The sequence below is a fragment of the Halichoerus grypus genome, chromosome 12, assembly GCF_964656455.1.
Source record: "Halichoerus grypus chromosome 12, mHalGry1.hap1.1, whole genome shotgun sequence".
Lineage (NCBI taxonomy): Eukaryota > Metazoa > Chordata > Mammalia > Carnivora > Phocidae > Halichoerus > Halichoerus grypus.
In genome coordinates this window covers 105,541,406-105,565,608 of record NC_135723.1, presented here as the reverse complement: position 1 = coordinate 105,565,608, position 24,203 = coordinate 105,541,406, and the positions used below count along the sequence as shown (strand labels likewise).

Here is a 24,203-nt window from a genome sequence, read left to right as displayed (position 1 = left end):
GACATCCCACAGCCAAGAGCTTGGGCCCTGCTGCTGTGTAAGCATTCGGCTCGGCCGGTTGTGCTACCATTACTTCTGTTGTCCTTAACCTACGCTGACACCTAATGATGAGTAGGTTCGATTGTCAAGAATAACCCACTCAGTTCCTTTCCCCAGGCTTGCACGGACACTTCGAGGGTGAAGCATTGGGTAGATGGTGGAATTATGTGCTGAACTGGACGTCTTGGTATTTAGGGCTTCCTTAGAGAGACTGTGGTTCCTCGGAATGACCCTTTGATCTGGAAGAGCGTGTCTTCATCTCTCCCAGGAGACGATACTCCCCTTGAAGGCGGGGATGGGGCTTCTCTTTCTCCGTGGTGCGTCCTCAGCGCCCAGGTTGGTGTCAGGCATGTAGTAGGTGCTCGGCATTTGCTCAGTGACTGAGTGAGTGAGTGAGTGAGTGAGGGAGTGACTGAGTGAGTGAGTGAGGGAGTGAATCGATCAATGTGGCCTGAGTTTGTGCCATCTTTCCACTGCCCTAAGACACTGGGCAAACTCCCGAGGCTCGCCCTGCCTCCGTTTGCTCATCTGTAGGATGGGCGTCATGGTACTTGCCCTGGAACTATTGTAGGGGTCACTCGGCAGAGGGTGGTGCTCCACATATAACACACTATGAAAATGATAAAATGTTGTTTAAACCAAGAAATATCTAAACACGTGAAAAAAGTTATATTTATACTGAAATAAAACTAAATACTGTGGTAAAATACACATTGTATTTATTGCCTGTGCTGTGAATACTAGTTATCTCTGCTCAGCTTCATCCTTATTTTTCTCAGGAGAACAAAGTAGAACTCATTTTCACTCTCCTGCCTTTCTCTGAGTCAGAGATGCTCCAGGCATGCTAATGTCCGCAGGACTGTGGCGTGGGCAAGTCAGGACGCTGTACTCAGGAGCCGTCCCTACGAGAAAGCTTTAACATCCAGCAGGAGGCCTTCCCCCTCACACATGGGCACTAAAATCCATAAGGAAGGGCTGGAGAATACAGTGCGGCCGGAATTGAGGGGTGCCGTAAGTCCTCCCTGCGTGGAAACCAGCCCCCGCGTGTTCGTGGTGTCGTGTTGTGGGTTATGATGGATGGATGTGTGATGTCCAAAGAAACAAAACGGAGTGAGCCTCAGAGCAGGGATACAAAGGGTCAGGATGGAGCGCAGTTGGCCGGAAACTCATGGGGGGAGGCTCCTGTCCAGCTCTCGGCAGCACTGACTGGCCATTGGCCTGGTTCTCTGAGGCTTCAAGACAAAGCCTTGGTCCAGATTTTCAGGGGCTGCTTTTGTTTCTCAGTTTGTCACTAATAATTCAGTTATTTCTTTGTTTCATTCATCAATCCTTAAGCACCGTGGAAGTCCAACTGCGATGGGAGATAGGTCTCCGGTGGCCCTGGGGCCTTCCAGGCACCTCTGGTCCTTACGGCCCCGGCTGCCCCCCATCCCCGTGTGCTGGTAGAGCACAGGCTTCTCGTGACCAAACACAGCATCTCTCAGTTCTAACTGGAAAACAATAAATTGTCCTGGGAATTGAGAACTAAGCAAATAGTTTAAAAGTGCAAAGTCAAAACATAAATATGGAATCATCTGTTTTCTTCCAAATACTCCATGGGAAGAAAGAGGAGTGCAAAGTAAGGCATTCCCTAATGACAGAGAGGGGTTCCCAAATTGCACATAATCACACAGTAATTGCAAATAAGAGACGGTCTGTACAGTAAAGCAGTTGCTCAACCCTTGAAGAAAATAGAGCATCGTCAATGTTATGTTTTGGTGAAGGCTCATGTTAAATTACCGTGCGATAACTTTGTAGGCCTCCGTTTCCTCACACAAATAGGAGACAGCTCATTCTCTCAGTCCTTCTTCCCTGTCAGCCCTCAAATCAGATACTGTGGAAAGTTACTGCCTAGTGTTTGGGAGGCAGGAATATACAATTGTGCAGAAAATATGGTAATGGAAAGTATGCTTTAGGAATATATGTGTGCATCATTTTGCTATTTCATGGAATTCTAGAATTTTGTGATTTGACACAGAGGGGATGAGGCAGGCAAAGATGTAGCAGCCAGACGTGGACTCATTTTCCTGTCGGCTTTCTCTTGGCGGCTTGGGTTAGGGCTTTCTCAGAGTTAGGGACAGCTAAGGAAGATGACTAGGAGGGAGCTGGTGGTCCTCAGACACAGTTCAGGGTCAGTGCCGGTTCTGGGGAAGGAGTGTGAACACCACAGTTCTGGAGCCCGTAGCCAGGAGGGGACGCTGGTGGAGGCCGTACACAGACTGCGTGGTTATTGATGGTGCTGAACAAGCTCTCACGGGGAACCCAGGAATCACTTTCCAGCTGTGGCATCTCTTCTAAAACTGGACCCCTGGGGGCTCGTCCTTAAAACTCCCTGTGTTTTGACTTATTCATCTGTAAAATGAGGCATGGTCCGAGGCATTGCTTTGGGTCAGGAGGCTAGCTGAGGGGCTGGTGTAGGAAGCCCCTCAAAGCCATGTGTGCAAATAAAGAAATCTTCTTGCTCTTACTTGGCCTCAGTTTATGTTCAGTCAGACACAGCAAGTCTCTTAAATGACTAAAAGTCTCCTAAATGGTTTTGTTTGGTAACTTTGGGTCCTTCATTAGCATTTTGGCTTTTTTAAATTAATAACGAGTAAGGTACAGAGCGAGCAATTCACCAAATGCATAGCCCGTAGATGAGAAAAGTTAATGTAGAAAGGTTCTTAAGCAAGCCATAGATGGGATTTTGAGAAAATGTCTTAATGTTTGCATTAATATAGGCTTTCTCTCTGTATATCATCCACCCACGGTCCATCCATCATCCATTGTTCATCATCCCTCCATCCTGTCCATTCATGTTATGGGTTTTACCCCAAATCCAGGATCAGAGACAAAGCACAGGTCAGTGCATTAAGCCAAGGCAAGAGCATGCTAGTAAAAAACATTTAATTAAATATTCTATCAGAAATATTTTTTAAAATTTCTAAACAACTTTCAGGAAATTATGTCGGTTAAAAACTGCAGCATTTACTTGTATGTTAGCTGTAAAGCCATCAACGTTAACTTTACAACTTTCTGTTGCTGCCAAATATGCTTTGAGATTTTTTTAAAAGATTTTATTTATTTCTTTAAGAGAGAGAGAGACAGAGACAGTGGCAGAGATAGTGAGAGAGAGCACAGGTGGGGAGGGAGAGGGAGAAGCAGGCTTCCCGCCGAGCAGGGAGCCCGATGCGGGGCTCGATCCCAGGACCCTGGGATCATGACCTGAGCGGAAGGCAGACACTTAATGACTGAGCCACCCAGGCGCCCCACTTTGCAATCTTCTTACTATCCCCCAAGGTTGAGAGGATCTAGTCCCTGAGCCTTGTCTCTATTTAAATTTAAATACAAAGGGCTGTTTAGCCAGTGTTTATAAGGAAAATTATAGTCATATTTGTTGTTTTCACTGTAGACCTTAAAGGTTGGCCTGATACAAATAATCCTGTGTCATGTATAATCTATTATTACACAGGAGAAATAATACCCAGATTAAGTCAACTAAGTGGAATCCTCAATCAGTGGGGATTTTTGTGTTCTATGTTTTGGACCTGGTGTTAAATAACAAGAAAAATAAGATTTCGTCAGGGGGTCGCTTCCTTCCCCATTCTCCACTGAAATACCGGTCTGAACACAGGCTGAGTTCAGTGTCTTATAACTCGTGTGATTAGAGTGTCATGCATGAAAATTAATGTGCGGAAGATCACCTCGAGACACGTGATTATTAAGAAGACTCATCTGTCAGCATACTGATATTATAAAGGCAGAACTTTAGATTATCGGAAAATGACTTCAGTGATAAATGTAGGAGAAAGGGATTTCTAAAGAGTTCCCATTTAAAGAAAAGACCAAGTAGGCAAAGCTCTCGCCCCAGCACGTGGGTTAGTGGGAGTTCTGTTTGTTCCATCAACTTGATAGGGTGGGGAAATTCCAGAAAACCAGCAATAGGTCAATATTAAAATGCTAGAAGTTACTTTTGTTCTTTGTTAGAAGTTACTGTGATAAAGAACGAGTAATCATCAATATTATGACTGATGTGTGATCATATATTATGTTATAAACATGTAATCACATGTTCTATTATCAATACCTAAGCATCACCTAGAGTTAGATTGTAATTAATAGTAAATGCCAAGTAGAAACATTGAATTTTATGGGGCTCAGGACCACTTGGGGCTTCTCTTTAAAACTGAGATGGGTCCAGCTGGCCTGATGGTGATGAGACCCCCCTTCATCTGTGTGCACACGTACGGTTTGCTTAAAGTGGTTAAAGGAAATTTAAAATCAGTGAATACTGCAAGATCTCAGGGAGATATCTTTTCCTATTATTTCCAACCTGATGGGGAATCGATTCTGAACGATAGTGTGTGGTTTTATTCTCCTAATACGGTCTCCAGGAGGGGACCATTGGAGCATTTCTCGTGAGACCCACGTGCCCACTGGGGTTTCCTAGGCTGAGACCGTGAAGACTGTCTCTTGCTAGATGAAGAAGGATTTGCATCTGGGCAGGTGGGTCCCAGCTGGTGGCATTTCTTCCACTGTAAATAGGAGTCTTGTCACAGTAAGTGAATGGGACTGCCAGAAAGTCTGTCCCCTACAGGAACACTGAGTCAAGTGACTTGTGCACTCTCAGAGCAAAGCATCTCACCGTAGGTAGGGTATGGTGCTTTTGCCCCATCTGCCCGTGATGACCCCGTGTAGACTGATCATGAGCTTGCCATCCTAGAGCCGTGGGGTCTGGAGAGAAGTGGCTGATCTTGCCCCTTATATCCACCATGTGGTTCCAGACAGAGCAGGACTGCCTCAGTCATGAGGCGGCATGGTGTGCAGAAGCCCTGTGAGCCCACAAAGGCCTGAGAGTGTGGACCTCACGGCAGAGACTGGAGGAGCAGCTGACCGCTCCAGATGGTCGGGGCAGAGGACGATGGGTCGGCCCTTCCCAGATATGCATTATCATCCCCACTTTGCAGGTTCAAGAGTGTTATATGCTGATATCACACAGCAAGGAAGATCGCAAGCCCCTTAAAGTCCAATGCCCAGGCTCTTTCTATAATATTAAATTGTAAAACGTGACAAAAACAATGAGGTCATTATTGTATGTGAATGTGCTTAACACAGACACTAGAAAACACAATAGACCCTCACTATTAGTGATTCCGTATTTGCAAATTTACCTGTAACCCTGAAATCAATACAGCATTTCCATGGTCGCTTGAAGACCGGGGCAGAGGGAGAAAAATTTGAGTGCCTCATGTGCATGTTCCCAGCTGAGCTTGAACAATGCATTCTTGTTTCAGCCCACACTGTAAACACATGCTTGTCCCTGTTCACGGCTGCATTCTCCACGTCTTCGTGCTTTTTGTTGGTGATTTCGCTGTTTGAAACAGCCTCCGTGCGAACGTAGAATGTCTAGCGTTCCTACCTGCAAGAAGGCTGGGCTTCTGCAGAAAGTGCTGTTGTAGAAAGTCTACAGCTCTAGAGGTGGTGAGTTCAATGCTCATGGGGCAGTAGCGTCTGTCAGTAGGCGTCTTTAAACGGAAGCACACATAAAACAAGGTGTACGCAGGCTGGTTGGTGAAGATGTGGCCGGAGGCTGGCAGAGTCCAGCCCCGTGCTTCCCCGGGAGCCATGGTCCAGTGTCCTTAAATCCACTGTGTTGACCTTACAAGACATAACTCCGCAAATAACAAAAATGTACTGTAGTGTGGTTCCAACAACTACTGGTTGAATCTGAACAAGAATCTGAAAGCCAAAGCACAGGGTAAGCATCTCTGTTTTGTAGTGGAACAGAGGTATTCCCTTGTAACTTGAGGTTCATCTTTCTTTGTTTCAATAATTTCTTCCTAATCTAAACAACAATTTTTTTGTATCAATAGAGTTGGAATGTTGTGCTCTGCGTGAGAAATTCTCATTTATTAATGAGTGACTTTCTCAAAGGAAAAAGAAAAAGATTTCTCCCTGCCAACTCTAATATTAGATGTTATATTTGCTTCTCAGAGACTCTGAAAGGCTATAGGCATCTGTTTTATTTTTTAGTTTCTGATTAAACATAGAAATCCCCCTTTTTGTGCCAGCATTATGCATATGGGACTGTTCTCCCCAAGCAGAGCTGAACAAGACAGTAAGTTCAGCCCAGGCCCCATGGTCTAGGAGGAGGACGATGGTAGCTCCTGGCGTCCCGCCCCCACCCTATAACCCGTCTGCATCCTGCGCAGCCTGAGCTGTTGGGGTGCAGGGAGCCCTGCTGACTGAGGATGGGCGGTGGGCATCCTCCCCATAGCCGTTCCCAGCTGCGGCGCAGGGCCAGCCTTGCACGCAGGCTTTCTGCGGTTGGCTGTGGCAGGCCCGCAGAGTTCACCTGGGAGAAAGACTGAGGAGCAGATAAATGAGAGGAAAAGGTCTCGGGAGGGTCTTGCCAGCCTCCTCGGTCTCCAGCTGTCCCCATGGGAGTCCTGACTGAGCCCCGACAGACCACAGGGAGGGTCTAGAGCACACCCTCCCAGTGGAGAACACGGGGCATCACAGTGGTCCGTAGCCCTGCAGAGAACCACACCACCTAGACAGGTACAAGTGTGTCTGTGGCATTAACCTGTCCTGGACAGAAGCTGGTAGCGAGCGAATGTCTGGAGTGTTCCCTCAGGGGACCGACAGCAAAGCTGGGCTGAGAAACCTTCTCAGAGCGCGAGGCCTGGGGGGACAGGGAGCCACCGTGGCACCTCGTGGTGTGGGCCCGTGCGATGTCCCGAGGCCGCGTCTGTGTGTTCCGAGGGTTTGGATGCTCTCAGGCAGGTGCAGGAGGGCTGGTATTGCTGCTGGTTCCAGGCTTTGGAGAGGACACCGCACCGATTCTCGCTGTCCCGCTGGGAGGGGATGGGGGTCCACGCGGCGGCCGAGGAGCTGGCCTGAGGGTCTGCTGCCTCCGTGAAGGTTCTAGGAGGGAGCCGTTTGCCTCAGAGTTCATCCTTCTTCTTCTTCTTTTTTTTTTTTTTTTAAGGTTTTTATTTATTAGAGAGACAGAGAGAGCGAATACAAGCAGGGAGAGGGAGAAGCAGACTCCCGGAAGAACAGGGAGCCCGATGCGGGGCTCGAACCCAGGACCCTGGGATCATGACCTGAGCTGAAGGCAGACGCTTAACGACTGAGCCCCCCAGGCGCCCCAGAGTTCATCCTTCTTAACACCCTCTGGCAGCTTGGGGTGAGCAGCTGCTGACTCCCTCACCCAGCGGTAGCATCAGGCACAGCCTAGGCCCTGGTGCCTGGCCCCCCAGCACCGCTCCCCGACTCGCTGAGGCAGTGTCCATTCTGGCTCTTCAGTCTGTTCCTTGCCACTCTCCTCCTTTCTCCCCCATCATATAGAAGGCCGCTGATCACATTCTCTGAATCTTAGCTGAGCATCTCCTGTGTGCAGGCCTGTGCCACCGGGTGGCCCAGGACCAGACTCTGAGCCGGCTTCAGGCCGCCCTGCTCCTGGAATCCCTCCACCGGGGTGTCAGGTAGGGTGCACCTGCTCCTCGGCTGCCCACCGTGGGATATGGGAACCCCGAAAGTCCAGAGAGGAGCACGCCAAAGCGCTCGTGGCAGGAGACATCATTCTGTGGGGACTTACATGCACTCATGCCTGCCCTCACCCGCGAATACTGTTTGACCAGGTACACCCAGGCCTGTCGACCAGCCTCACCTTGTTACTCTCTCCACCAAGACTTGTGTTTGCAAGTCTGGACAAATGTCCACAGTGATGGGCATTTGCTCAAAGGGCAGGGTGGGCAAGGCATTCCTTCAGCAGTCAACCCCCAAGTCATTTCTGGACAAATCTGGTAACTACCTCATCCCTGTACACAGAACAGAAGAGAGAGGGCGACAGTTTGCAATATGTTGCTTTATATGACTCAGAGCAACGTGATGCACATAAAAAATAGCAGCAGAAGGACTGAGTTCCAACAGTCCCCCAACAGGGTACTTCTGCAAATTTCTAGTGATAAGCTGGCATATTAGGGGAGAAGGCCCATTTCACATGGGCAGCCTCCCCCACGTAGTGCTCACCTGGACTGGAGGAGACCCGGCAGAGTGAGGGGGGAAGCACTCCAGGCATTTCCCAGTGCTGCATTAAATGTATCCCTGTATCTAATATTTTAAATACTTTGTCTCCACCCACTATTTGCAAACAGCCCCATGCTCAGAAGCACCAGTGTTTATTGCAAGTAAACACAATAGACTAATATTAATTCCAAGGATCACAAAGCAGCAAAGGGGAAGGAAATGAGTCTCAGGCTGACGTCACTGAGAGAATAGCATTTTGAGGTGGTTCCTGTGGGTTCCTTTGGGTGGTGCTTCTGCTCTGGTGGATCGAGTGCTCTTGCAAACGTTTATCAGAGAAATCCTTGTTTGGTTTGGGGATCTGACCCTGAGTAGAGGCCCGGGAGCCCGGCTGCGCTCATTCAAGGAGCTTCTCACTTTAGACGCTCCCGGTGGGAAGCTCAGTGCTCCTGGCACAGCCGGCCCTGCATGTGCAGCGGGGTGCCCTGGCCAGCAGAACAAGGTGGTGCTTGGCAGAGGGGCAGCAGGGTCTCTGGTGCTGTGGGGACTCGTGTGGAGGGACTGGGGACGAGGACCGTGGCCTCTGCTCAGCCTCTGCACACTGCCCGCCCTTCCCTCCCTCGCGTCCCCGGGCGCTGCCCAGCACGGACATTATCGGACATTGGCTTCACAGGGCAGCTGCTACGGCAAAGTCAGAGCCCTTGGCCGGAACACGCCTCCCCGTTGTGCAGCCGAGTGACCTGAGGCCAGCGAGGTTAAAGGCTTAGCAGAGGTGACACAAGAGTGACACGTAGAGTTGCAGCTGCGAGGTCTGTGGAGACTTCCGTGCCCCACGTTCGAGCAGGCGTTGGGGAAGAGCAGGTCTGCATCCCTGGCGTGGCACCGGCTTGGACTGCTGACCCTCTCTGATCTGCTCTGCAAACAGGTTTTCCTTCCGTCGCAGATTCCTGTGAGCCCGAGAGGTAACGGGCCGGGTGCCTGGGCCAGGCTGGGTGGTGCGGGGGCGTGCGGTGTAGACCTCGGCGACAGCGAGGCCGGCACTTGGGCGTGCTTCCCGTGTCCGAGGCGCGTTCCCAGGGTCAGGCGTGTCCCTTACTGGCTGGGTGGTGACGCACGGCATCTCTTGCTGGCTCTGCGGGTTCGGGGGGCAGATGAGCTGCATTCTTCTCCATGACTCGGGTGAGTGAGGAACCAGGAAGGCCTGCAGCATCTTTAGAGAAAACTCTTGGCACCTGAGGGAGGATTAGGTCTAGGGGATCCATCTGCCTGGGATTTCTCAGATGTTTAGATTAGATCAGAAATGTCACAAAACCCACACATAACCCTGTTAAGACCTGTTACTGGTGCCCCTTCGGTGGCAGGTGAAGCCTATTCATGGTAAGAAGGACCCACTCTCGGTAGAGAAGACGGTTGTGCTAGGTGTCATGACTCAGTCACGGCTGTGAGTCTGTCACCCACCACGTGTGTGGGGTGCTGGCAGAAACACCCCACACACCCTCGAAGAGCCAGCCACGTTCGGGAAGCTACGAATGTCCGGTAAGGTAGTCAGCGGGCTAGATACCACGTGTTCCTGCAGCTGCCGAAGATCTCGGGGAGGGGTCTGCTGCGCTCTGAGTGTGGATGGTGGGCTCAGACCAAGAGGGACTCCGAGAGGCGGTAGAGCTGGGGAGACGGGCGGCAGGAAAACCGATTTGTGTGAGGGCACAGACAACCATCGCTCCAGGGGGCAGACCTTCCAGCAGGAACGGAAGGGGAGCGGTCTGGCTGGGCGGCTTCAGACAGGCCTGGAGGGCCAGCGTGGGCCCTTAGACTCGGTGGAGTGTGGGCGGGTCTGGAGGGTGCCCCCGGGGACGTGCCGGGCCAGGACGTGAGCGAGGCTCCAGCCAGGGGCAGTGGGAACCCAGAGGGAGGATGAACATGGTGGCATTTTCAGGGAGTTTCAGCAGAGTTTATGACCATGTGGACATTTCTGGGACAAAGACGTCGAAGAGGAAGCCGCGGGTGGGTCGTGCCTGCCTCCCGGAGCTGGGGGTGCAGTGCCAGGGGCTGACTGGAGGAGGCGTCCTCGGGCCTGAGGGGCAGCTGAGGCTTCTGCAGGCACCCTGCAGCAGGGGTGGCAGCCGCGGCCAAGGACTCTCCATCTGCAGGGCCTCGCGCGGCGGGCTGGCCCACGGCCAAGCGAGCCAGGCGTTCCCGTGAGGACCAGACCAGAGCGGGGAGCGCGGGGTCCTGTCTGAACGCACAGGGAGTCCAGAGGCTCAGAGCGGGCCTGGCCGGGGTCACAGGAGGGGCAGGAGTGGCCGCCTCTGCATGGACGAGCGCGGGAAGGCGGGGAGCAAGAGATGAGATGCGGAGGGATGGCGGGTTTTCATAGGGCAGTTCGCTCCTGGCTGCGGTTCTACCAGTTTTGAGGCGGCCCTTACAGTCTTCACGTGGCTCTTGTTGAGCATGGCCTCGTCACTCATTCAGACCCTTGGGTACTTTTCTTGGCGTCCTTCTCACTATCAGCACCTTTAAAAACGACCCTGGCAAACGCTGCGAAGGTGATGGACTAGGTGGGAGGACTGTCAGCTGGGGGTAGGGCTGGGTTAGAACCGCGGGAAGCTGGAATCCTGCAGGGGAAGGGGGCAGCTTGCGGGCTGGCAGGCGGGCATCCCCTGTGGCTTACCAGCTGGGCTTCCCTGGAGGGGACTATTGAAGGCCCTGGCGTCCTGGGTTTCCCCAGCACTGGAATGTAGCAGGTGCACATGATAGGAGGTGTCCCTGCACACACAGGAGGGTCTAACAGGTGACACAAGGGGTGGTTTTGCTCTTGGTGGTGTTAGTCTGGCAGTTGAATCCATCATGTCGGTAAGATTCTGGACCGAGGGAGGGCAGTGGGATGCAGAGCCTGTCACAGATAATGGTAGGAGCCCCCAGTGATCACCAGGAAGGACAGCTCTCCTGCCAGGTGCACCTCTGGGACCTGTGAAGCATAGCAGCGTCTGTGCTGGGGGGGGGCGGAGAACACACCCCTCCCTGCAAGCTGCATGGTGCCCTGCACGCTTGGTGGTACCAGCTCTGGACTCTGCCCTTGCATTTGCAAGAGGGAGAGCGGAAAAAGAAATGGGGGGATTTCTCTTTCCAAGGGGAGTCCAGGCCACTGGAGCCAGGAGCCTGGGGACCTAGGAGAGAAGTCCTCCTCTCCCCCCCTCTTCTCCCCTCCCCCTCCCCTCCCCCTCCCCTCCTCCTCCCCTCTCTTCTCCCCTCCCCTCCTCCTCCCCCCTCTTCTCCCCCTCCCCCATCCCCCTCCCCTCCCCCTCCCCCTCTTCTCCCCTCCCCCCTCTTCTCCCCCTCCCCCATCCCCCTCCCCTCCTCCTCCCTCCTCTTCTCCCCTCCCCCTCCCCTCCTCTTCCCTTCTCCCCTCCCCCTCCCCTCCTCTTCCCTCCTCTTCTCCCCTCCCCCTCCCCTCCTCTTCCCTCCTTTTCTCCCCATCCCCCTCCCCTCCCCCTTCCCTCCCCCTTCCCTCTTCCCTGTCTTTCCCTCCTCTTTCCTATTCTCCTCCCTCCTCTTTCCCTCTCCCCTTCAGATGAATAAAATTATTTAAAAAGTGATGTATTTTTTCAAACTTATATTCAACATAGTATTTAAAAAGCTTTGAAAATTTTAATCATTCCTGTCTGGCAATTCCCTGCTAGTTATTTTTATACTAAATAGTTCTTAATGACTTTGATAAGTTTTTTAAACGGTTCCTGTCAAGAGAGATTTTAAAATACCAGTCTCTTTCCTTTCTGCTTTTGATTCCTACCGCTCCCGTGGGAGCCAAATACTCAAATCTGTTTCCATAACAATTTTTCTTTTTCCCTTGCAAGACTATCTTGTTGGTTTGTTGGGGTTGATTTCAATCTTTTATGAGAGCGCTGCGGTGTGTGGGTCAGAAAAGCACAGCCTGTCGGTGGAATTAGTGGACTGAGGGGCAAAGAGCCGACCATGGGGTGGGGGTCCCCTGTGGGACAGCCAGTGGCCTCAGACGTGTTTTGTGAGCGTGTCCGTGTTTTCTGTGTAGCTGCTCGGGATGCTGGGGCAGTTCTGAGCTCCTTTTTCATGGTCTCTTCCAGTGTCCTGGGACCAGCCGTGACCTTCACAGTGAGCGCCAGCGTCCAGAACCTGACGACGGCAGATGTGGTGCAGGCTACAGGTAAGGCCCCGTTAACACAAGCCCGCGTGAGCACGCACGCCCCAGGCGGAGGAGATGCACGGTCTCCCCAGCACCCCGACATCGGACGGGGAGACGGGACAGCCGGGTCGGTGGGCACGGCCGGAGCCTCATCGCCGCGGTGCAGCCCGTCTGGCTGCAGGTGGAGAACACGGCTCCCTCTGAGACAGAGGCCAGGGCCGGGAGGGCAAGGGTCTGGGGTCTGCAGTGGCCCCGGGCCCCCGTGTGGACAGAACGAGTGCCTGCTGCTTTCGGCGTCCCAGCCAGGGTGTGCTGTCTGTCACGGACCAAGACGGTGCAGGAGGGAGGGTTTAACAGAAACAAGGGGCTTCGCTACAGCTTTGCCTTGAAAGCCCTGGTTGTTCTGCCCACCTGTCCTGAGCCCCGGCGAGCCACGTCCGTACCGTCTGCGGGCATGTTGGCTGCGGGGTGGGCAGCTCCCGCGCTCCAGCTAACGGGATAAACTGTCCGTCTCATCTCTTTTGGTTGCTGTTGAATTTTACTTGTCAGATATCTTGGTGCCCTTAGTAACTCTTCCTGCTGAAAGTGATGATTTCAGGGGCCAGTAGTTTTTGGTTAGGGGAGAATTCCCTGCAACGTTGTACCTCCAGAAACCTGACCGATTTCAGCTCTGAGGAGAGCCGAGTACCCCAGGCTTCACTGCAGTGTCATGTGTCGCTGTGAGGCCGGAGCGGCTGGCTGTCACTCGGCGAGCTGTACGGTGTCGTCCCTCAGCACGGCGGCCTGATGCGGCCCCCGCAGATTCCGTTGCAAACACTCTGCCTCCTGAAACAGAGCGGGTTCTGTGTTGGTGGCTTGGACCCCTCCCTCCTTCCCTCCAGCGTCCGTTCTCCCGTCCTGGCTGCTCAGCAGAAGGGATTATTGACCATATTTAAGACCAAACCAGTTCCTGGTTTTTTCAGGCAGAAACGTTCACAGTTGTTTTACAAGTGGCTATTCACCACGGTGCTGGGAAGTAACGCTTTCAAAACCAGATTTGCTGGAACTTCAGGATGCAATAATGAATGGAATAAAATGGAAGGAAGATTTTCCATCTTTGACAATCATGACAGTACACTCACTGACCATAGCCTTCATTTATTTTATTGCTTTCTTGGGAAAATGAGGTCGATTATTTAAAATCTAGTTTCTGGGTCATTTTAAATGTGTTCATGTTGAATACCAAAGCGCTATATGCCAAGGGGAGATTACACGTCAGATGTATGTTTGAATGTCATAGTAACCACTTCTAAAGACCTGAATTTGCTACATCACAGCGTGTGTTTGTGTTAGCTCACAGCTGTGTGAGCTGAGTGCTTGTTGCTCGTCATGCATGTGCAAACGGACAACACACGTGCATAGTTTCAAAAAATTAGTTCTTTTATGTTGTGAATCATTTCAGGATGTTATGAATGTACCTGATGCTGCACAGGAAAAAGATGATGAAAGATAACTTTGTGACCATTAGGGTTCTATGGTTCGGCGGTAGACTGACCACCGTGTAGTGGGCACTGGGCACCGAGGGCCAGGTCCCCAAGGGTGTTGGTACCAGGAGGAGAAATGAGCTCACTGAGCACTAGACTTACTCGTGTGTTAACAAGGAAAGGGATTCTGGGGGGTTTCTTGTTTTCAAAGACGATGTGGAGCCCTTGTTACAAGCTACTGAATGGCATGGTTGGGGCAGGCCCTGCTTGGGTGGGCTGTGGTGGTGCTCAGCACCTGCTGGAACAGGGCCCTCTGCTGGGATTGCTGCCGCAGACCCAGTCACTGTGGTGGGTTCCCGTGGTGGGTTCCCTCGGGGGCTTCCCGGCACCACGCTTGAGGCCCTTCTTGGGGTTTACGACTGGTGAAGGGGACACAACCCCGCTGATGGAACTTCAAGGGTATTTGTTGGATAACCTCATGCAAAATGGTACCAAACTTAATAGGCTTGCAGTTAGTACCACATTAGCTCTCATCAAACGTCAGTGGCGTATGTCCTGACGGGTGGATGCTGCTGGTTCTTGTTCGGAATCTCTTCCTTGTATTACGTGATTCTTTTCTGGATTCTACGAACCTCGGCATGAACACAAGGCGCTAGTGAACGCTGAAAGTAAGTGGGCACTGCACAGGGAGGAGCTTTTGTATCCCCAGGTGCAGAGAAACCCTGTTTACTGTGTGAGTGTTCAGTGCACGGGTTCACAGTCCAACATCCGCACACACTACAAGGTGCCCACAACTGGAAGTCTAGTAACTGGTACTTCTCATCTTTCTGGCCATGCCATCTGATCAAATTGGGCAGAACAGAGAAACCCTTTTCTACTCTTCATTTACTTGGTAGTTTATTCTCAAGTAGCATACTTCTAATCCGTTTTTGCATTTCTCCTTTCAGAGAAGATATGGTTAAGTCATCTTTTAGGAAAAGCGTTTGCCTTCCCCTCGGCAGCAGCGCACACCCCCAACCCCTGGGTTCCCATGACTTAGGGCTGGGAGCTCCCGCGTGCACTGCCCTGCCTCCAAGATCACCTGTTCCTACAGCTTGCCTCTCCTGGCACCCTGGGGAAGCTGGGCTTCTGGCTGGTGGCACGTTTGACTCACTCGCTGACCATGTAGCTGCTGGTTGGACATCCTTGGTGGGCGTCTCCCTCTCACCTTTGTGTCGTCAGCTCACGCTTGTCTAAACAAAGCCTCTAAGACTTGCCCTTCGGCTAACGTTTTTTCTTTCATCTTGGGGAGACAGCACGTGCCATTTCAAAGAACATCTCCTTACTGAAAGATGTGATGTCTTTCCTCGAGTTCTAGTAACCGGAGCCTGGCCCCTTCTCATTCGCCTGTCGAGCGTCTGCAGGAGTTAGCGAGTCTCCTCTCTGCGGTGTTGCTGTCCTGCCTGTGGCTTACACATTGTCTGCACGGAAGAGGGAGAGCCGCATGGCCTGTGGCATTGCTTGTGGACTCCCGCTCAGGGCTCATCTCTGGACCCTGAGGCCTCACGAGCGTGTTTCGAGGGTTGGACTCCAGAGTGAGAGATCGGGACAGCTGTGCCCCGAACGTCTGACCCCAGAGCCCCCAGGGCAGTGAGTGCTGCCCAGCCTCCTGGACTCTGGGTAAAGGGGGCAGGTGTGTCTATTTTGGAAAGGGTAATGGAGTCCAGCCTGGCACAGTGCAATGAGCCCTTCCATGATGCATACTCAGTTCACCCCTCTGAACTGTTGCTCCCAAGCGAGCATCAGTGCTTCATGCTCATTTAGGTTCTCTCCTGGGCAAGGCACCGTGCAGGCCCGAGGCTGACGCCAACACCCAGAGGACAGCAGTCTGCCCAGAGCCCGGCCGGTCTTTCAGAGCCACGGACAGAGTGCCCGGTGCCGGGGTCGGGGGGCTCGCCAGATAAAGCTGCACGGGGGAGCTGACCTTGGGCGGCGGCCGGGACGAGTGTGGCTCTTAGGGGGCTGGAAGGTGAGGAAAGGTTGGTCACATGAGGGACAGCAAGGAGGGCCGAGGCACAGAGCCCACATACCAGGGACAGGGTGGGGAATGGGGCTGGGGGCTGGAGTCCAAAATCAGTCCCGAACCAGACTTTGCAACGTGGGACTGTGACTTCAGTGTCTACAAGGAGCCCTCAGGCTTGGCTTCCTGTGGCTGAGGGAATCGGCTTTCCCTCCTGCGACGTGGGGCCGGCCGGGGGTCCACACGCTGTGCCTGTGACCGGGATCCGAAACCTGGAGGCCTCTGGGTCTGGGCGGGGGGAGGGGAGACCCGCGGCTGCATGAGCTGCACACTCACGCTGTGCGCCGTCCACCCCGGGCGACCCGCTGGGCACATGCCACTGGGGTCAGCGAGCGCCCCGGGCAGTGCTGTGCCTGTGTCACTGGGCACGTGTGGCCCGGAACCTGTTTGTGGTCATTGCACCCTCGCTGAGGTTTGGACTGGAGCAAATGTTGGGTGGGCTGGTGGACCTCAGTGTGGACAGGAAGTTGTACTTTCCCAGTGAAAAATCAGGAGGCGGCTCTGGAAATGCTAGAAAAGACCCACTTGATAGGAAGATTTGTGTTCATTTACTGGTGAATGAGACAGCTGTGAAAAATTAATAAAAGCGGAAGAGTCCACAGGATCCTACATGCTTCTCTGAGATGTAAAGTTAGAGAATCAGAGGATTTTTAGGTGAAAGGGTTGTTGGTGTTCCTCTTCTTCGAGCCCTCACGACACAGATGGGGAGGCTCAGGCCAGAGCAGCCGGTGGGCTCTGTGGTGAGTGAGGCGCGCTGGGGCACCCCAGGGGGGCCCGCTGATCTACCACGCAGGAGGGACGGGCCGGGCCGGGCCGGCCTGTCGTTTCCAGTCAAGCTGGCTGCTCAGAAATCAGCCTTTGTTGAGGTTCCAGGGCGCAACCCGGGAGGTGGGGCTCCCACTGGCCCAGTTGCTTCGGGCAGGTTCCAGGCTGAGGGGGTGCAAGGCCTGGCTGGACTGCAGGGCCCCAGCCAACGGGCAAGGGCCTGCCGGCGAGGTCAGTGGGGAGCATGCTGGCGGGGGACGGCGCGGGGGGCCGGGGCCGCTGCATCAGCGTCCACCAGGCTGTGGATCACTAGAACGCGGCACGGGAGGAAAGTACCGTGGGCAGCGGACCAAGACACAGAAGGAAGGGCGAGGGGAGACGGGCGCCTGCCAGGATGGAGTGGCAGGTCGGAGGTCGGAGGCTGGGGACTGGGGACTCAGCGTGTGAGGCAGAGCTCGGGAAGGTCACTCCTGAGAGGAGAAGACAGCTTGTCCTCCAGGTCTGACCGCTCTGTGTCCTGTGTTGATTATCGCTCGCAGGGGAGGAGTTGAGCTTATCTGACTGAACTGATAGATTATACGTTTCAACAGCAAAGTGTAGAAGGAGGCCTCTCATCCCTTTGAACATCCTGAGAAACGTTCCATCTTGTGCAGCCCACAGAATAAGAAATCATCTCTTTAAAAGCATCAGTGAGGTTAGGAGTGGAATGCTCTCTCTGAGGGAGACTCAGTTCTGAGGCGCTTTGCTGTAATGCGGGCTTCTCACTTTTTTGATGATGAGAGAAGATCTATTGAGTCAGAGCAACAGTCCTCATTCCTACTTAGCAAAAAGCAGATGATGGGCTCCGAGGTCTCATCCGGGCCTGATTCAGTGGCCCAGCTGCAGGATGCGCGTCGGGCAGAAAGATGCGGTTCCTGCAACTGAAGAAAAGTGAATCTATTCTCAGTCAGAACACAGTGTCGTTTGGGGGGTACTCTGCATGTTGGAGAATCAAGAACTTCGTGCGGTAACATTCGGGCACACTCTCCTCTTCACACCGATGTGGTGGCAACTTCGCTTCCATCAGGGAAGACCCCAGCGGGGTCCCGTCCCCCTCCGTGCTGAGGGGGATGTTGGTGCTGCCCTGCTTTGCCGGCCCCTGCGCAGCGGCCGGGCAGATGTGCGTGGGGAGCTCGCATCGGGGCGAGGGCTGGCTTCCCTCCACATGCCCGACCAACCTACTAGCCGTTGGGTTGACACCCGGAGTCAGGAGTCCTTCATGAGCCACACAAGGACGTGTGGTCGCCTCCCTTCTCGGAGCACGTCTGTCAGCACCAGAACGCATCGCGAATCAGATGCCAACACAAAACCAGCACAAGGATGCCAGGGGGTCAAACCGTAGGACCGGACTCAGAAATGAGGCTACCAGGGTCGGAGTGCAGTGCAGGCAGGAGTGGAGTCTGGAGCTCAGGGGGCCTGGGGGGTGTGGGGGGGGCAGGGCCCTGGGGAGCGACCCAGCATGGACAGCGCGGGGCACCTAGCCCGAGCTGAGCTCCCGGACAAATTCCAGGCCTGGCCTGCTTCCTCCCCAGGCCACGGGCTAGGGTGGGAGCCGGGGTAGGAAGGCACAGACCTGCGGGTGAGAAATCCACGGCCAGGGTTAGCGAGTCCTGCTGTCTCCGAGGACCAGCGGATTCTCCAGGTCGGCTTCCTAGTCAAGTCCAGTTTCCCGCTTACTCGGTCGTTCACCGGATACCCCCTGAGGTCAGCCTCGGGCCAGACACCGTTCAGGAGCAGAGAGGCTGTCTGGGCCAACGAGACACTCCGCCCCGGTAGAGGCCAGCCCCCCAGGGAAGGCGCGGAACGGGGAAGGACGCAGTGATGTCATGTGGCGTTGCCGAGGAGCACACGACAGTGTTCGGCGACGTCCGGGAGCGGGCGGCATGGCGCAGTCCCTGACGTGGGGTCGTGCGGCACGGCGTGACGCGATCACCCAGCACAGCGTGTCATGCCGTACGCGAGGTAGTGATGCTCAGAGCGCCATCCTGGAAACGCCACCACATACATCACGTACACCACTGTCGTCCAGAAATGGCAGGTGTTCTGAGGAGAAACCAGCCGAGCGGGCCAGGCGTGGGAGCTGTTGCCGACCGTGGTCAGACAAGGCCTGGGGTGACCTTGGAGCAGACCCACTGGGCAGGAGGCAGCCTGCCGTCGGACCTGGGGGGTGTGAGGAGGTGACGGGCGCGGGCTGGGGCTGCCTGTAGGGCGGGTGACAGTGGGGCCAGCCCCTGCAGGGCCGGTGGGGCACGTTAGGCAGGAGGACGGAGGTTCCGGCGGCCCCAGAGCGAGGGCCCGACGGCGGCAGCCTCCCGGAGGTGCGGTGGGTGGCGGGAAAGGAAGGGCACCAGCCCCATGACTCCGTTCTAAACAGCCAGGTAATTGCTTCTGGCATTTCGACAGGGGTTTGCTGGAGTGGAGCGCGGTGCTGTCAGCGTGGTAGAGCTGTGCCCGTCGGTCCAGCTGGAGGAGACTCCGGAGCCGTGTCCCCGTGATCTGACGTTGTGGAGGCCGGTTCTCATCCTGGCTTCACCCTGAGCCAAACGAGTCGATGCTAGGCGGGGATTTTGTGTGCTGTGATTTGCAGGGTTACCTGTGTGGGAATACACGAACAGCGCTCAGAGCAGGGTTGTTGGGGATGGTGCGTAGACTGAATACCAGAAACCATATTACTCGCCATTCCCTGCTCCACGTTCGCGTCTAGACAAAGGGAGACAGCCATTACAGCCCTCCGTTACGGGAGGAGCACGTTCCCACTTGCAGATGGGTGAGCATTCGCTCCGCATGGCGCTTGGCCTCCCTTGGGCAGCTGAGAGCATCAGTCACTCTCGGGAGTCCCTGGGTCCCCAGGGGTCACCAGTGGTTACTGTGCTTCTGTTCCTGGTCCGCTTCGTGCTGTTCCTCAGGCTTCCCCATGCTCACCACCTCCTGTTGGGGGGTGGACGGCAACCAGCGCCCCCCATCCTCTGCACCTGCTGCTGCTAGAAGGGCCTGGACCACCTCGCCTGCCAGGTGAGCCTTCCCTCTGCTCCGACAGCCTTCGAGAGGCACCTAGCAGGAGCCTTTCCGAGGCTGGACGGTGCTCCGTGGGTGAAGAGTCCTGAGCTGTGCCTGTTGCCCCACTGCCTGACCACCGTGCTGAATAAATATTGCCAAGTTAGTCATTGCTCTTCGCTCTGCAGGTGGAAAGTTGTCTAGTTTTATTAGCAAGCAGGCTGTTTGTGGGCACGGGGGTCTCATGTGGAACCCAGTGCGTGTAATAAATGCTTTGTCCCGTTGTGCAGACCCCTCAGAGTGGGATGGACACGGGGTCAGAGAGAAGCCGACTCCAGTGCGGGACTGGGGTCCTGAGGTAGGTGCCCCAGCTCGTGCGTGCCCTGTCGCCTCCAGGCTGTGGGCATTTGGCAAAGTCCTAATGCCAGGTGCCTTGTTGGTGAGATGGGGAGCGGCACCGGCTTCGTAGGTTCTGTGAAGGTCGGATGGGGTGGCCTTGCCCACCGACAGCTCCAACACGGTCGGTTATCACTGACGCCGTTTTCCCACTGTGGGTGTTGGGACCCCAGCTGCTGCGTCTGGGACGTGAGGGTGCTGTGTGATTGTGGGCGGTCACGGTAGCACGCGCATGAGAACTTTATGGCAAGTCTGCCTTTTGTGAGCTGTGCGCAGCCCTGTCTTGATGGGCGATGCCCCACGGTGTACCCTCAGTGCCCACAGCTCTCCGTGTTCCCCCGAAGAACTGGCCTTCGAATCCTTGTCCAGATCAGCATCTGGGGGAACCCACGTCGCTGGGACCTGGGCCTTTACTTCGTCTGAATGGAGAAGCGGCTGGTGTGACATGACCTGAAACACTGAACGGGGTCCGTCTGCCTATGGAGCCGCCCGGGGTGAGGGGAGGGAGGTCACAGCCGCGGACACCGCCCTTGCGGCCGTGCTAGTCTGAGGCGGTGTCGGCTTAGACAGGGTGTCGGGGCCCAGACGCTCCGAGTGGGAACTCTGCTCGCTGGGCAGGCGATGGGATGTGGGGCGAGGGAAACAGAACTGGGGGGCGGCCCAGCACCTGGAGGCTGCTTTGGGGAGGTTAGGGAGGAGATTCGTGTGGGACGAGGTGCCCCTGGAATGAGACGTGCAGACGTGGGCCATCGGGGGTTCGTGGCTGTGGCCCGGGCGCGCCCCTGCTGGAAGCACAGGCTGGGGACTGGGCCACGTGGCCACTCGCACAGCCTGTCTCTTCCTGCCCGTGGGTTTCTCCGCCCAGTCAGTGGCTGACTTGAGAAAGCTGGGCGGGTCCGTGGCCAGGCCACGTGGGCGCTCCCCGGGCATGAGGAACACTCGGAAGATGCCCTCGGCTGTCCCCGTTGCCGTTCTGCCGCCGTGAGTGTTGGAAAGCCCTGCTTCCCCTGTTCCCACAGGCGGTGTAACTTCGTGGGCACCTGAGTTCTGTGCCTCCTCTCGCGTCGTCTCCGCGTAAAACCCTCGGCTCTGCTGCCTGCGCGGCAGGCGCCTTGTTCTGAAGGTGGGGCCGCGGGGCTGCAGGGAAGCTTGTTGGGACACCGTCCAAGACAGGCCCTGGGTGAGGGGACGGGGACGGGGCTGGGCGGGGACCTCGTCGTCAGGGCACGCGCCCCCCCAGCCCAGTCCCAGCAGCCACACCGCTGCCCGGGGCTCATGGCCGGCCGTCTCCAGCGTCTGTTAGAAGCCCCATCGCTGGCTGTTCGTGCGCAGACCACAGTCCCCATGGCAACAGGGGACAGCTGAGCGCAGGCGATTCTAGCTCAGGGCGGGCTGCCGTTCCACGCGCGGCCCCAGCGCCCCTGCACCTGAGGCTTTGGCAGCAGCTGAGTGGCACGGCCTCCCGGTGGCAGGTCCCAGGGCAGCCGCTCCCTGTGCGGCCCTCAGCGCCTGTAGCCGCTCGCAGTGGGGCAGGCGAGAGGACCTCTCCGTGCGGGTGGCCGTCCCCAGCAGCCCACAGACGCGCTCAGCCCTTGGATTGCCCCCGTGTTTGCCTTAGGAGGCTCTGCGCGACCCGGTATTTGAAGCATTTCCTGCAGAGCAGGCGTGAGGCGCGCCGGCCCTCCAGCTGCTGGTGCCCGTCAGCACGTGGTTGCCGTGCGGACTCGGGTCGGCCAGCCGTCACCCAGCCGGCCATATCCAGGGCAGGTCCTGCAGGTGCCGGGACTCAGGAGAGGACCTCTCACTGCAAGGGCAGAGGGTCGGGAAGGTGTCAGAGCGCAGAGCCGCCTGGGGCGGGGTGGGAATGGGCCTGGCATTTGGGACCAGCCTGAGTCCGCTTGGCACTTGGGCAAGAAGCCCTTCTGCAGGGGACGTGTCACTGGCCTGCCTGGGATAGTAGGCTCTTGAGGGCTCATTCTTTTTTTTTTTTTTAATTTTAATTTTATTTATTTTTTAGTTAACATATAATGTATGATTTGTTTCAGGGGTACAGGTCTATGATTCATCAGTCTTACACAATTCACAGCGCTCATCATAGCACATACCCTCCCCAGTGTCCATCACCCAGCCACCCCATCCCTCCCACCCCACCACTCCAGCAACCCTCAGTGTGTTTCCTGAGATTGAGAGTCTCTTATGGTTTGTCTGGTTTCGTCTTGTTTCATTTTTTCCTCCCTTCCCCTATGATCCTCTGTCTTGTTTCTCAAATTTCTTGTATCAGTGAGATCATATGATACTTGTCTTTCTCTGACTTATTTCTGAGGGCTCATTCTTGAAAATGAAACTGGTGGTTGACCCAGCAAGGCTGGTACCCACGTCCCTCTGGCCCTGGACGCCTCTCCATGGGGAAGACACGGTGATGTGCATCATGGCACACCTTTCCCACCTGCTGTGAAGGGCACCATAGGTCATTGGCAGTCAGCAGACCAGCCATGGGGACAGAAAGGGCTCTGCTGGGTGACATGTGACTCCTCCATGGCGGAGGTATGCACTGGAGCTGAGGGCAGGAAGGCTTCCTTACCTTAGCCCCCGGGCCTCCACTTGGGTGTCTCAGCTGTAATGGACCATGAGGTGTGAACCAGGGTAGAGCAGGTTCCAGGGTCCCCAGCCCGTCTGGATGTCTGCTGTCCTGTGACAGTGGAGGCTGGGAAGGGGAACCGTGAAGGATCGGGGGTGGGTTCAGGGCCTCGGTCCCAGTCCCTCTTCTGCTTCCCTGTTTCGAGACTTTGAACGATTGTTCGGTCTCAGCAAGCTCCGGGCTCCTTCTCTGTCAGACGCAGGACTAGTGATTGTGCTCCGTGGGCTTGCAATAGCATCAAACGAGGCAGGACGAACTTGGTGGGAGACGAGATTCGAACTCTAAAGGGTGTGGGATTGTTAGTTGCTGTGGTCTTCGTGTGCCTGGGATCAGAAGGACGTTGGGCCAGCTCATGGCGACACAGCGTCGTTCGGGGAAGTTCTCAGTCTGGCCAGGAGCTGACAGTCTCGTGGGGTCGGATGGTCCCAGCATACCGTGCGAAGAACGTGGAAGTGTGCTGACCTGCTCAGACACGCAGGTGCTGCGCTGGGACATGAAACGCACCTCTTCCTGCCGCGGTGGGTGGGGGCCGCGTGGTCGTTGTCCTGCGCGGGGGTGTTCCCCCCCTGCGAGGTGCTGGCGACCGGAGCGTGACGGAAGCCTGGGCTGCGGACGGGCCCGGCCCAGCAGCGGCACGCAGCGTTCACGTCACGGGAAGGCAGCTGGGGAGGGGGCACCCCGGCCCTGCGTAGACGCTCCCTGTACCGTGATGCCTTCTAAAGGTAAACGCAGTTCGCCCGGGATCATTTTGTTTTCTTAGAATCATCGTGAAGCACAGGAAAGCAAATTCAGAGTGAGAAGTCTTCAGCAAAAGCATTGACATAATTCCCTCCAGGGCATAAAATGGTGCGTTAGGAAGTCTCGCCAACCTCACCACCTCACTGACATCCCCAGCGAGCCCTCGTGGTGGCTCAGCCGACCCAGTTTAACGGTGGTGATCAGAGTCGAGCCTTCACATCTCGAGAGTCCCCACGTACAGTGGTTTCTTTAATTTTGGACTCTTTCCTCGTGAGCCCAGCTGACCCTGCCAACAGGTGCTTTCCTGTGGAGGTGCCGATTCACTTCTCTGGGCCGGAGAGCCGGGAACAGAGCTGTCCTGTGCTGGGCTTCTGACGGCCGTGGGGACCTGGGCAGAGGGGGGATGCCCCCACGGAGAGCACGCGGAGCTGCACGTGGTGCCCCCCGGCCCCACCAGGACGGTCGCCTCCCTCCACTCTTGCTCCCCAGCATTGAAGGGGAAGGAGGCGGAGCCAGGGCCCAGGGCTGCTTGCTTCGCGGAGGCCTTCTGCCCAGCAGAGCCCTGCTGGGGTCACCGCTGCCCACAGAACTGCACCCCGGGTGCCTGCCCTGTCCTGTGCTCACACCCAGGCCCTGCCTCTTCTCCAGCTTCTCGGGGAGAGCCTAGAGCGCCCTGCTGTCGGCTCTTTGGAGCTCTCAGCCGCCCAGCGCCTGCCTGTCCCTTCCCCTGACTCACGCCCTGCCTCACCCCTTCCCGGGGCTGGCCAGCTGCCGCCCTCGGCCGCACTGGCCTCCTGGCACTCAGCCGCATCAGCCTTCACATTTCTGTGGCTGCCCAGCCTAAACTGTTTACTGTGGCCTTTTACA

At 55.6% G+C, this 24,203-nt stretch overlaps 1 protein-coding gene across 7 annotated transcripts in view; it reads left to right on the top strand.

Moving 5' to 3' along the window:
- Window positions 1-24,203, top strand: part of PTPRN2 (protein tyrosine phosphatase receptor type N2) — an 822,826-nt gene that overhangs the window by 378,698 nt on the left and 419,925 nt on the right. For all 7 annotated transcript variants that reach the window (XM_078059815.1, XM_078059811.1, XM_078059813.1 and 4 more), the window contains one exon: window positions 12,186-12,265. In XM_078059815.1, coding sequence (XP_077915941.1) covers window positions 12,186-12,265 — 80 coding nt within the window. The remainder of the gene's footprint in view (window positions 1-12,185; window positions 12,266-24,203) is intronic.